This window comes from Aethalodelphis obliquidens, unplaced genomic scaffold, assembly GCF_003676395.1.
Source record: "Aethalodelphis obliquidens isolate GAN/ISIS:26980383/991018 unplaced genomic scaffold, ASM367639v1 scaffold28, whole genome shotgun sequence".
NCBI lineage: Eukaryota > Metazoa > Chordata > Mammalia > Artiodactyla > Delphinidae > Aethalodelphis > Aethalodelphis obliquidens.
In genome coordinates this window covers 2,225,439-2,238,055 of record NW_020837972.1, presented here as the reverse complement: position 1 = coordinate 2,238,055, position 12,617 = coordinate 2,225,439, and the positions used below count along the sequence as shown (strand labels likewise).

At 59.1% G+C, this 12,617-nt stretch overlaps 2 protein-coding genes across 8 annotated transcripts in view; one reads left to right on the top strand and one right to left on the bottom strand.

The window, feature by feature from the left end:
* Positions 1-12,617, top strand: part of EMID1 (EMI domain containing 1) — a 51,882-nt gene that overhangs the window by 34,798 nt on the left and 4,467 nt on the right. Inside the window, exons 15-17 of one of the 2 annotated variants that reach the window (XM_027124381.1) lie at positions 728-812; positions 1,720-1,810; positions 5,051-5,069. In XM_027124381.1, the coding sequence (XP_026980182.1) occupies positions 728-812; positions 1,720-1,727 (93 nt within the window). In that variant the 3' untranslated portion in view covers positions 1,728-1,810; positions 5,051-5,069. Of the gene's footprint in view, positions 1-727; positions 813-1,719; positions 1,811-5,050; positions 5,251-12,617 lie in introns of those variants that run through there. The other variant, XM_027124379.1, reaches the window with a different exon arrangement.
* On the bottom strand, positions 6,961-12,605 carry RHBDD3 (rhomboid domain containing 3). 6 transcript variants are annotated; one of them, XM_027124382.1, is made up of 6 exons: positions 11,353-12,605; positions 9,920-10,109; positions 8,844-9,227; positions 7,751-7,913; positions 7,377-7,664; positions 6,961-7,289 (listed from the first exon to the last, which is right to left on the bottom strand). In XM_027124382.1, the coding sequence occupies exons 2-6, from the start codon at positions 10,065-10,067 to the stop codon at positions 7,112-7,114; spliced, it is 1,161 nt and encodes a 386-aa protein (XP_026980183.1). In that variant the 5' UTR covers positions 10,068-10,109; positions 11,353-12,605; the 3' UTR covers positions 6,961-7,111. The 6 variants fall into 6 exon arrangements, with proteins under 6 accessions (XP_026980183.1, XP_026980184.1, XP_026980186.1 ...); XM_027124383.1 differs by having other exon boundaries at positions 11,806-12,605; XM_027124385.1 differs by having other exon boundaries at positions 12,199-12,605.

Sequence of the window (12,617 nt, the reverse complement as noted above, 5' to 3'; positions counted from 1 at the left end):
CTCCGGGATGTGCAGCACATGGACCTGGAGTAGTCAGAGCCCAGGGAGGGATGGGCTCAAAAGGGCTGGGGCAGGGGCACCTGGGCCTGAACTTCAGCTTTGCCGGCATTTTAAGCCTGGCTTCCCAACAGCGATGCCACACAAACATTTTCTGATTTTACTCTTACATGTTCATTTGGACATGAGTGGGAAGGATATCGGTAAGTAGCCTGATCCCACCAATGGAGTTAATTAGGGTGAGACAAATACAGTATTTAAGGCAAAATTGAGTCAGTTTAAAGACTGTTAAGTAAAGAAGAGTACAAGTGGCCCAGGGATGTGGCAGGAATCATGCAGATGATGTGAGACCAACTGGTTTCAGGCAACAGAGATGGAGGAGGGGCCGGGGCTCTGCGGCAGCGTCTGGGCAGGTTCTGTGGCAGGCTCTGGGACAGCAGTGCTGCCCCTGCAGACTGGCCTCCGCCCGCCCTCAGTGCAGCAGGATTTGCAGGGGTGTGAGGAAAGAGCAGCCAGCTGGGTGGGATCCTACTGAGGAGGTTGCTTCTGCCTGCCTTGGCCCCCTCCCATCCTCTCCTGGTCTTGTCCCTGCTGTCCGTGGGCCCTGGGCTGTGGCAGGTGGTGTGGAGCTGCAGATGCATGTCCAGGGTGGGGCATGGGCCTCCAACAAGCTTTGCAGGGCCCCCTCCCCTGCCCCCTTCACGGCTGCATCTGTCTCTTTCCTCCACAGGGGGAGGGGTTGCACCAACTACGCGAGGCTTTGAAGATTTTAGCTGAGAGGGTTTTAATCTTGGAAACAATGATTGGGCTCTATGGTGAGTAGAGACAGACAGACGGACAGACAGCCCAGCCCCCGCCTGCCAGGCTTCCCCAGGCCCTCCAGGGTGGAGCTGCCTGGGTCCAGTCAAGAGGCTGGATAAGGTACCTGCCCTTCTCCAGGTGGAGACCTGAAAGGTCAAGACCACCCATCTCTCAATGACTGGTCCCTTGTCCATGGGTGAAGGGGGGGGCCCTAGAAACCCAGGCCCCCACCCCTGTGGTAAGACCTGGGGCTCCAGACATTGTGGGTAATGTGGTTTTCAGGCCTGCAGGGGAACCAGAGGTGACAGATTTCAAGTCTGAAAGGAATTATGGGCAATGGAGCCAAACTCCAGAACTGCAGGGGACTGTGGGTAACAGAGCCAGACTGTAACAGTGCAGGGGGTTGTGGGTAATAACGTCAGAGCCCAGGCCCCCAGGAGGATTATGGGTAATGAATCCAGACCCCAGTCAGGCCTCAGCTCAAGAGAAATTGTGGGGAACAGAGCCAGTCTGCAGGCCCACAGGACAACAGGTCATGGGGCTAGACTCCAGAAGTGCAGGGGACTGTGGGTGACAGAGCCAGGCTCAGGTCCCAGGGGACTCTGGGTAATGTACCACCCACCAGTTCTGACCCCAGAGGCTCTCACTGGGCAGGCCATCCTGGCCCCAGGGTCCCCCTTTAGTGTCCTGAGAGACCCTCCCCCAGGCATTCACCCACCAGTTCTCCACCCATCTGGTCACTTGAGGAGACAAGTGAGCCCCATCCCCACTTAGAAGGAGCAGCCAAGGTCCCAACAGAGACTCACGCCCAGGCTCCTGCCCGGAAGCCAGAAGGAACTGGCCCCGCCCCCCACCCTCGGTGACCAGCCCAGCCCCTGGAGGCCGGACACGCACCGTCTGCTCTTCTCGATCTCCCATCAGGCTCCTAGCTTACAGAGCTTCCTGCAGCAGCAGGCTCAGCTGGAGCTCCTGGCCAGACGGGTCACCCTGCTGGAAGCCATCATCTGGCCAGGTAACGGCAGGGTGGGCAGGCAGGGGCAGCCCCTGCCAGGAAGGGCCTGGGAAGGGCCTGGGGACACAGAAGGCACCTCCCAATACTGGATCCAGACTAGCAGACAGCCACTCTTCAGCCCTTCCATCCAGCCAGCAGACGGTGTCTGGCACAGAGGAGGTTCTGGTAACTAGTTCTTGAGTGAATGAGCACCTGCTCTGTGCCAGGTACCTTGCTGACACAGGCTCCAACAGATAAGACAGACAGGGTCCTGCTCTCATGGAGCTTAGGGTGCTGGGGGGAAGCCCTGGAACTGGGCGTTAAACCTAGGGTGAGGAATACCACAGTGGAGTGAATACAGGTGGCCACCAAAGCCCACAAGTGCTCCTGATGCAGGCTGGGGGGGTGGTAGAGGGCATCTCAGGAGGGCTTCCTGGAGGAGGAGGCATCTAAGTGGAGACCTGAAAGGCAAGGATTGGGGGCAAGTGAACAGGCAGAGGAACAGCATGGACAAAAGCCAGGAGACCAGAGAGAACCTAGAGGGACAGTTCCGTGAGGTTGCTGAGGGTGAGAACAGAGGCTAGAAGATCTGGTAGGGCCCCATTTGAGAAGGTCCTCGAAGGTAGGTCAGGGAGGCATGGAAGGAGGTTAGACACCACCTGGCTGTCACAGTGGGCCTAAGGAGGTCTCTCCACGTTAAACTGGAGCCTGTGGCTGGCCCTGGAGAGAGTCAGGGATCGGCCACCCCGTTCCTCACCTACCCGTGAAGAGGCCCCAGCCCTTCCCCCAGCTGCCCCATCTCTCAGCCCAGTCCTAGCGCATCAGTGCACACAGCCTCAGACATAATGTCCAACCTCCCATCTATTTTACAGATGGGGAAATTGAGGCCCCCAGCAGGAAGGAGAGCCAAGGTTAGAGCCAAGCCTCCTTCATTTGGCAAAACTGTAGGGCACACCTACTGCAGGCTGGGTCTGAGGCAGATCTCAGGGTACCCACCTTGGGGAGCTGCCCATTGGGTGGTGGGCAATCCTCAGCATCTATAGAGGTGAGGGCCATGGGGTACAGGAGCACCAAAGGATGTGTGTGAGGAGAAGCCTTCCTGGAAGATGGGACCCTTGCGTTAGTCATAGAAGGTCCCTACGAGTGTGCCAGTAGGAAGTGGTGGGAGGGCAGCCCCCATGGGGACAAAGGCCTAGAAGTGGGAAGGTGTGTGGGTTCTGCTTCCAAAGCTGCTCTAGCCATGCCACAGGGCTTCCCCAACTTGTGAAAACTCAGACCATCTCCCAGACCTCCTCCCCTCTCCCAGAGGAAGGACCAAGGACCAAATCCCAGGTGCTCAGCTCCTTGTCAGGTGTCCCCCGACTCCCCTCTCAGGAGGATTGGGAGGGGAGCCAGAAGGGACACACTGTGGCCTTGGATCTGTGCTCCGCCCCCCTCAGCTGGCTCTGTCTCCAGCAGCCCAGGGAGGAAGTGCCAGGCACCTGGCAGTGTGGCCAGGAGGAGGGGAGTAGAGGAGATGGAGCCTTCCCCATTGGCCCATCATACACAGCAGGTGCTAACAAAAGACCCAGATGGGGCTCATGTTTAGATTATAATCAATAATGATGATAATAGTAACAGCTGTCACACATCCAGTCCACCTGGGCCGGGAAATTTACATCCATCATCTCCAGTCCTTGCAACAAGCTTTCTAGGTGGGCGACACTGTGCCCACTTCACAGATGAAGAAACACAGGTTCAGAGGGCTCGTGTGACTCCCCCGGGACATAGGGATAGTAGTGGTGAGGCCAGGGGTCCGCCCTAGGTCAGGTCTCTGAAGCGCCAGCTCTTTGGGCTCCATCGGCAAAGGTTCCCTGACCCCTCTGCTTTGCTAGGCACTGAGTGGGGCCCGGGGGAAACCAAAGCCCTGAATTTGATCATGTCAGAACAGCATCTCATGACTGATTCACAGTGACCAGACCTGCAGGAGCCCTGGGTCGAAAACACACCAACCTAGTGACCATAATAATCCAACATTTACTGTGAAAACCACTTTCCACTCTTGGTCACATTGAACACTCTGCAAGGGTGTGACAACAGGAGTGTCATCCCACATTCCAGATGAGGCTTAAAGGTTCTGGGACTTGCCCAAGGCCACATAACTGGGACATGATAGGGCCAGGACTTGGCCTGAGCTGATGTTGGAACCTGAGCTTTGAGCTACCCTCCTCCTATGCTCCCTGTTTTAGGGCATGAAATGTTCCTTGGCTGTGATTGCAGATACCTGTCTGCCCCAAGGGCGCCAAATCTCAGCCCAGAGGTGCATGAGACACAGTGTCAGAGTGCTAGACAGTTATGAGTATGAGGGTATAGCTCCCTCCCTGGCATTGCCTTCACTGGGAAGCTGGTGCTCACCAGAGTCAAAGTGTCTCTCCTGTGAACAGTGTTTCGAAGGCTCAGCCAAGTCCTCCATCCTGGGGCCCTCCCCCTGGAAAAACAGCCCATCCTTCCGAGCTGCCTAACCCCTCATTTAACGTTGAGAGGGACTGAGGTGATAGTTACATAAGGCTTCCTGGAAGAGGTAGGTCCTGATCTGCATTTTAAAGGTTGAGTAGTTTTCCAGGTGGGAAGAATGCCAATTATCCGGTTTTACTCTTGGGGGCCAGCTTATTTGCAGGTTGGGGCATATCTCACCATAGCTAAATCGAAACTAACTTCAGTAATTACTGGAGTTGGCCAGGGCCTCTGTATCTGGAACTGTCCCCCTGGTTTTAGAGATGAGACAGCTGAGGCCCTGACAGAGGTCCAAAGCCACACGGTAGGTCAGTGGCAGAGCCTGGCCTTCCTAAACCCTTCCCCACTACAGGTGGTCTAACCTGAAAAGAGAGGAAGAGTGAGGCTGATGCCTGGCCTTAGTTTACCCAGCTCTGAAAAGGGAATGATTCAGGGCACACCTCTGCTCCAAGATATGTTAACGAAGAAAAGAGCTATACTGTTTATGGAGCATCTGCTACATGCTAAGCATTTCAGAAACATGGTGGGTTCATTGATCCCCACTTGACAGAGAAAATCAAATAGAGGCCCTGAGTGTTCTAGTTGGGTTAGGGGCTAATAACTCCTGCGGGGAGGGGCACTAACCAGCTTTGCAGACCCCCTTCTTTCCCACACCTCTGCCTCTTAGACTTGGGCAGAGCCCCACCCCCCACCCCCTCAGAGGGCCAAGGGAAGGTGGGCACCTCACACAGACATCACTAACCCGGCCTCTTTCCTTCCCTCCCGCAGAACCAGAGGGGTCAGGGGCAGACCCTGCCGGCACGGGCACCCCCAGCCTCTTGCGGGGCAAGAGGGGAGGACACGCCACCAGCTACCGGATCGTGGCCCCCAGGAGCCGAAACGAGAGAGACTGAGTGTGGTGGTGGCCCCTTGGTGAGGGCCAGGCCAGGCTTCCCTTCCCAGCCTGGACTTGGCCAGCTGCCTCCAAGGTCCGCCATCCGTATTTATTAATATCCTCAGGGTCCCTTCTGCCACCTAGGCCTTTGGGGTGGGCATGTCTTGGTCCTGGCAGCCCATGCGCATCTGCCTCCTATGAGGCTGAGCCGGGACTGGAGCCTGAGAGGGAGGTGTGGTCCAGGCAAGAGGTGAGGCTTTGCTCAGGGCCGTGGGCCTCAGTTTCCCTCTGTGAAATGGGGTGATGCAGGCCTGTGGGGAGGGGCGGCAGGTTTGGAGCTTCTGTCTTCTCATCAACCGCCTGGCCATCCAGGCCCCAAGCAACTGAGGGATTTGGAAGCTGGGGCTCTGCCCGGCCCTCAGCACACCCAGGGATGATGAGAGCGGGCAGTCTCACCTCCCCACTCCCCAGCCAAACCTGGGGGGCCCACCTGTACCCCTCGTCTCCTTGTTTTCTGGTGCTGGGTTCCTGACCCTGAGGTCAAGCTACCTGATCTGACTGGACATTCAGGGCTCCTTGTCTCAGTTCTGACCCCTGAACCCTCAGTCCTTCTCATGTCCCAGGCGGAGGGGGCATGGAGAGGGAGGGGCCACCTGCTCCCACAACGGCTTGTGACAGACACCAGGAGGTAGATGTGTATTGGCCAATAAAGGCCCCCAGCTTCACTGCCCACCGGCCTGGTCTCAGTGTGTGCTTAGATGAGGGGCAGCCGGGCAGGGCCAGCAGCCTTTCTTCTCAGTGGCCTTCACTATCCACCTGCAAAGCACAACTGTGAGGCCAGGGCTCCCCTGGCCATCACCTGGGCAGCTGGGGAATGGGGGTAGGTGAGCAGAACAGAGGCTCAGGCCATCCCCACCCCCTGGCCAGGTGTCCAGCAGGAGCTACCAGACCTCAGGGCAGCTTCCCTTCTCTGAGCCTGTTTCCTCACCTGTAAAATGAGGCTGATGGTATAGTCCTCAGGTTTCCCAGTCTGTTTCTGGCCCCTGGCTGGTGACCAATGGCAGGGTCGGTCTCTGTGGCCCCTCCACTCTGGCCCTGGCCTGGGGTACAGCCTCACGGGTGACCAGAGCACAGGCCAATCCGGGGCCTACAGCCCCCTGTACTGCCCCTCAAAGTCCAGCTTCCCGGCCCCTCTGCCTTGCAGAGTTCCCATCGGTGACTCACACCCATGCCCCACCCTCTGTCCTCTAGGCTTTGGCTACACCTCCCCTCCCTGGGAGGGGGCAAGGACTGAGAGGGGCCAGGAGGGAGGAGCTGCTTCTACAAAGCTGAGGAAGCTTCTCCCCCACAGCACGCCCACATTGCTTCCTGCCCCCCCCCCCCCCCCCCCCCCCCCCACCGCAGGGCCCAGCCACCAGCCTCAGAGCCTGCCCTGGGGCTCTGGCCCTTGTCGCACTGAACTGGCCCTTGTCCAGCAGGGACACAGGGGGCTGTGGGCAGTGAAGGGATGCTGTTCCTGGCGAATCAGGGAAGGCTTCCTGGAGGAAGGTCTCCGTGTAGGCCAAGACCTGAGGATGGGTAGAAATTAGCTGGGAAACAGATGATAAATGCTCCTTGGCAGAGGGTCCAGCCCAACAAAGACCCTGAGGCGGAAGCTCAGTAACACTGTGTCTCTGGACATCAGGGAGCTGCTCTCCTGCAGTCGGCTGTTCATTCACTGCTCGTTCATTCTTTCATTCATTCATTCATCCCCCTGATGCTAATGTAGAAGAGTCAGACACAACTGCTGCCTCCAAGGAGGTCCAGGTTGAAAAGTGAACTGGTTTTTATTCTAAACAGTACCAGGGCAGGATGCTGGGGGGCCTCCTCTGAACCCACCCTGACTCTCAGCAGACAGGGCTGGGCTCTGACTTCCCACCCACAGGCCAGGCTTCTCACCTGAGAGCCTGCCTGTGCTAGGGGGGCCCAGGACCCTCAGGGTGGGTGGGCCCACCCCTCCCCTGAGTCACCAGCGCCTCGGTGCCCACATCCCCGCCGACCAGCAGTGACACGGCACCCTCCACACGGCTTGTGGCTGCCAGGGCCACCACCGCCTGCTCCGTGGGGAAGCCCATGCGCTCCAGTTGCTGCAGGCTGTGGGAAGGGGGGACAGGGAGGGAGTGTCAGGGCCGCTTCCAGCCCCCACACCAGGGGACCCCACCCCTACTTACCCCACCTTACCGCAGGGAGGAGACAGAGGACTTAGACAGCCGGAGTGGGCTTTCGGGACCCTGGACTGGCCCCTCAAGGAGTGAGGCCTGGATCCCCTTCTGCAGCATCTGCTCGTCTAGGGCTGCCCACAGCGGGGTCCCTGGGGGGAAGCTGGGCCCAGACCAGGCCAGTCCCACCTCTGAGGAGCCCTCCCAGAGCGGCTGCATAGGCCCCAGGCCTGGCGGGAGCGGGGCTGAGCCTTCTCTGAGGGGCCAGAGGCTAGGGGAGGCCATGTAAGGCGGTCCAAGGGTGGGCGGCCTGGAGGGGCAGAAGCAGAAGGCCTGACTGCCAGCCACCGGCATGGCTTCCACCACCGGGGCCAGTGTCCTCGGCATCACCCTCACCTCACTCCGGCAGGATGGGTGACAGGCAGCTCAGCCAGGCCACCTGGGGTGGGAAGGAGCTGGAGCGGCCAGCACCCCGCCAGGGCCCTGCACAGGACACCCTCCTGCAGTGCCTGCAGCCGCTGCTCAGAGATCTCCAGCCACCGGAAGGCCCCAGCCGCGTCTGTCTGCCCAGGGCAGGGCGGCGGGTCAAGGAAAACCACATTCAGCCAGGGGTGAGCCTGCGCCACATGCCAGGCCCCGTGCCAAGTGTGTGATGGGAATTCCCTCCTGTCTCCTCACTGTGGCCCTGCCAGGGAGGTGTCATCACCCTCGTCAGCAGTGGAGGCTCAGAGAGGGAAAAGGGCCCCTGCCTGAAGCTACCCAGCCAATGAGAGGCAGAGCCAGATGTGCCTCATCCCAAAACCTGTCTCATCCCCATTCAGCTGCCCCCTGCCCGCTGTCCCCTGAGGCCTGTTGCTGGCCTGCTCAGGCCTGTGACCCCAGGCCCACCCCTGGGCCCTGCCCCAGCCAGGGCGACATGCTCCCCTCTCCAGGATTCAGCCGGGTGTCCCCAATCCTAAACGACTCCAGGGTCAGCCTGTACCCACTGTTCCCTCTGACTGCACTGTTGTCCCCGACAGGCATTAAGCATCTTTGGAGCAAAAGCCTGTTTAACACACCTGCACCACCGGCCGCAGGTCATTCCCCCTTTTGGTGCCAGGAGAGCCGCAGGCTCACGCTCACCCTGGTCCTTAACACCCTCTGTACTGTCTGCCAGGCCCGTGCTCTCCTTTTCCACTTCTCGTCACCTGAACCCCTCCTTCTGCATGGTCTCGGCGTAGACCCACCTCCACTGGGACGTCCAGATTAAGTGCCTCCTTGGGCCCCTCAGCTCCCAGGCTCTCCTTTAAATTGTAATTGGTACCTCTACATGGCCACAAGCCCCCAGTTCCCAGCCCAGAGCCAGGCGAGAGGAGGACTTGGAGACGCTCCTGGGATGTGTGTGAATGTGGGGGCCCGACCTCTTGTGCCAATTCCTTCCCAGGCACCCTGGGGGCCCAGCCACAGAACCCACACGTCCACATGAGCCCTGGGCCCAGGCAAAGGATACAGGCCAGGCCAGCCAGGAGGCCACAGAAGAGCTGCAGGAAGGGCGGCTCGGAGCTGAGCAGTGGTGTCAGGGCGAGCAGCAGCCACGGCAGGAGCCATGGTGGCAGTGCCCCACGGGGCCGTCTAGGGTTGTAACCCTGCCCCGCCAGCATGGCCAGGTGGACAGGCATGTATCCACAGCCCCCGGCTGCACTGGACACCCCGAGGCCTGCCAACAGCACAGCCATCAGCCCGGAGGCCAGGGCAAGGAGGGTGGAGGCATGCAGGAACCGCAGTGTGCCCAGGTGGCACTCCTGCCGCCAGCCCAGCGTGGGCAGGAGCAGCAGGCTCAGCAGCAGCCCTGGGAGGGCCTTGTGGCCCAGGGCATGTGTCAGCAGCCGGTGCGCTGGGAGAGAGAATGGGCTTATGTGCCAGGTTAGTGGCCCTAACCCCCAAGGCTGGCCCCGGTGTGCCAGATGGGGAAACACCCTCCGCCAGGGCCGCCCACTAAGCCAGCACCCCCTCCCCGGGAGCCAAAGTCTGCCCACTGCCAGTAGTTTAATCACTGGTGGTGGGGACCAAGGGCTTCCAAACACTGTAACCGGCCCCCTGCTGCTTTAAGTAGAACAAGCCAGACCCAACACTCGGTCTTCTTAAGAACAACCAACCATGGATAAGTCACTTCACTTCTGTGAGCATCATTTGGGTTCCTCAAATGTAAATGGAAGCTGTCATTCTTGGGAAACAGGTGTTCAGCTGGGGTCACTCTTCAAACCCCTAGTGCCTCCTTCCTGTTCTTGGGCTTAGCTGAAAGTCTTAGTTTATTTTAAGGGAAAGCCACCCGAAAGGGGAGCCGTCTGAAAAGAATTCCTACTCACAGGCTCCCACCCCTGTGCTGGCCCCTCTGCCCAGGTCCTCGGCCCTCCCTTCTTGGCTGTAGTTGAGCTGGGCATGCTCCCGTCCAAGGCTGACCTTCCCCGGGGCCCTGGGTCCTGTCCTTGCCTGACAACTGCAGGATGCATGCTGCTCCTGCCAACTGGTCTCAGGCCCTACAGCAAGTCTCCTGCCTCCTCCAAGGCCCATGTGGCCGGCCCTCACCCTGCCAAGGGTCCAGCAGCAGCTCTGGGGCCAGGACAAGGCTGGGGCCAGCTCCCAGCAGCCACAGGCCGCTCATGAGCAGCATCAGGACAGAGGAGGCGAGAGGCAGCGCCGGGGTCAGTAGGCCAGGGGGACCTCTGGCATGCATAGCTTGTCTGAAGGTGATCAAAGGTGGTCTTGGGGCTGTGTGCTAGGGGTAAAGGAAAAACAATAACAAGTTATTATTGCAGCTTTTATCTGACTTCCTTTCGGCTACCATACCAACAGTACCATTTTACAGAAATAAAAACTGAGGCTGGAGAGGCGGGTGCAGCAACTTGGCCATAGAGGACCTCAGAGCCTAACCATGTGTTTAGCCATCTTGCCATCCCACTGATGTGTGAGGATGGGAAGAGGCCAGGCCAAAAGCTCCCTGAGCCCTGATGGGCCCTGGAAAGGGGCCTGGAGTGGGAAGCACAGGGAATGGGAAGTTGAACGGGAGCCCTGGACTCCCAAAATTTTTTGGATTTGTGCAGCCCCCCAGGGCAAATTCAGAGCCATCTCCAGCTTTCCTCTGCCTCCCTCTTCCCTCAGGCTACAGACCAGCTACCTTCCTCCCTCCCTTCTCCCCTCCACTGACTTAGAGCTCCAGGTGGCCTGAGCTGCCCTTGACAGAGGGGGTAAGGCCAGCCAAAGGGCAGACAGATTAGGGAGGGGGTGGAGCAGAAGGGTTGGAGGAGAGGCAACAGGAGTCTCACACCCTGAGTGCACACAGTGACACTGGACAGAGACGTCCTCTTCCTCAAGCCCCAACCACAGCCCCTCTGACCCTACCCTCCCTTTCACAGAAAGGTTTCAGTATCCACTCCACTTCTTCCTGCTGTTATCTCTCCCTGGGCAAATCTGGAGCCTCTCCTTCCTCATCTGTAAATTGGGGATTAAGAAAATCCATTCCTCATAGAATGAGAAAAAGGAATGGACTCAGGCAGTCCCACAGCTCCTGCTGGATAAACTGTAGCCATCCTGGCTGTCCCCAACAAGGGGAAGCCTGAACATGGAAGCAGCTGCTCCAGCCCTCAAATGTGCCAATTTCCTGCCCATGAGGCAAGGCTTTCTCTCCCATTCTCCCTCCTTACATCCAGCCTGTCCTCTAGGCCCTGCTGGAATCTCCTCACTCCTGTACCCTAGCCTGTCTCAGGACTCCCACTGAGCTGATTTTATAGGGCAGGAAGCAAAATCCCAGAGACAAGAAGGCTGCTTCATCTGCTCCCTTGTCATGGGCATCCTTGGCATCAAAACCCACCTGGCAGTTTCCTGCAGGAAAATATAGGAAACTCCTCTGCCTGCGACGTCCTTCCCTTCATCTCTCTAACAGCAAACTCCTATTCACCCACTGAAGCCCAGCTCAAAGGTTCCCTTCCCCTCCTCTGGTCCCTCCACATCTTGGAGCCTACCCTATCCAGTGAGCACCGCTTGACCTGTTTTTCTCTAGGCAGGTGGTCTGAACTCTGGGAGGAGGGGTGCTCCTCCTACTCATGGTCAAGTTCCCCAGGGTGCTCCTAGCACACAGCTCGTGCTTTATGTGTCTTCACTGAAAGAAAGACACTAGCTTTGCTCCAGGTCCCGCTGAAGGATTTGGTGAGCCCTGCCCTTCGCTGGGCCTGGGCATCTGCCTAGGGAGACTGGGTTGAGTCCAAGAAGTCAGGCAGGTGCAAGCCTTGCGGGGAGCCAAGGCACCCACTGCCAGCCTTCTCCTGCACCTTCACAACCATCCCGCCCCCCCACCCCGTGTACTTTAGCAAGAGTGAGAGACTTGCCCATGGACCAGCAGAACTGGGATCTGAACGCCCCAGGTCGCAGTCTCTTTATCTATAAAACGGGGCTGTGCAGCATCAGGCCCTGCCTACCTTACTGGGAAGGCGGGAGGACAGAATGTGAAGACAGGACGGGGACAATTCTTCCGGGTGATGGAGAGTGTGTGGGGGGGGTGGGGGTGGGGGTCCCAGGCTGTGGGTGGGGCTCAGCTTTGTGACTTTAGGAAAAGTACCCCAAGTCCTTGGGCCTCAGTTTCCCCTTCTGTAAAAACAAGGATGTTGGATGAGAGGTGATTAAAGGGTCTTCTCAACCTCGACCGTTACTGGGGGGCTCTCGGGCCGGGCGCTACGTTCGGGGCCTCCCATCCAGCCCACCGGCCTTGGGCCCCTCCCCCGCGGACCGGGCCACGTGTCTGGGGTACTCACAGCACAGCGCGCCCCCCGCCCCCATAAGGCTGAGTGGAGCCCTTGGCTGGGAGCCCATACTCTAGCTTCCCGCCGACACCCGAGCGCCCCGAGCCCATTCTGCTCGCCCTCGGGCGCGTGACCCGGGCCGACCGGTCGGCAGGCCACCCCCTCCTCCTCCGCCGCCGCCCGCCGATTAGTCAGCAGTTGTTCTAGGCCCCGGTCCCTTCCCCCAGCCCTCCCTCCGGCCTCCGTTTCCCTCCAAGGCCGACTCTTCAGAGACGGTCCCTAGAGCCAGCGGGAGTAACCATTCCAAACAACCTAGCATCAACCGGAGAATCACTCCGACTTGTTACCAAGATCCGCTCGCCAGCCGCTCCCGCCCCTGCGGTGCTATTTTGGCCCACACGTCACATCCGGTGCTCTTTAGAGAGGATTAGGACTCGGTTTGCGGGTGCGAAAGCTGTGGTTCGTCCCTCCCTCTCCCACCCCCGTGGCCT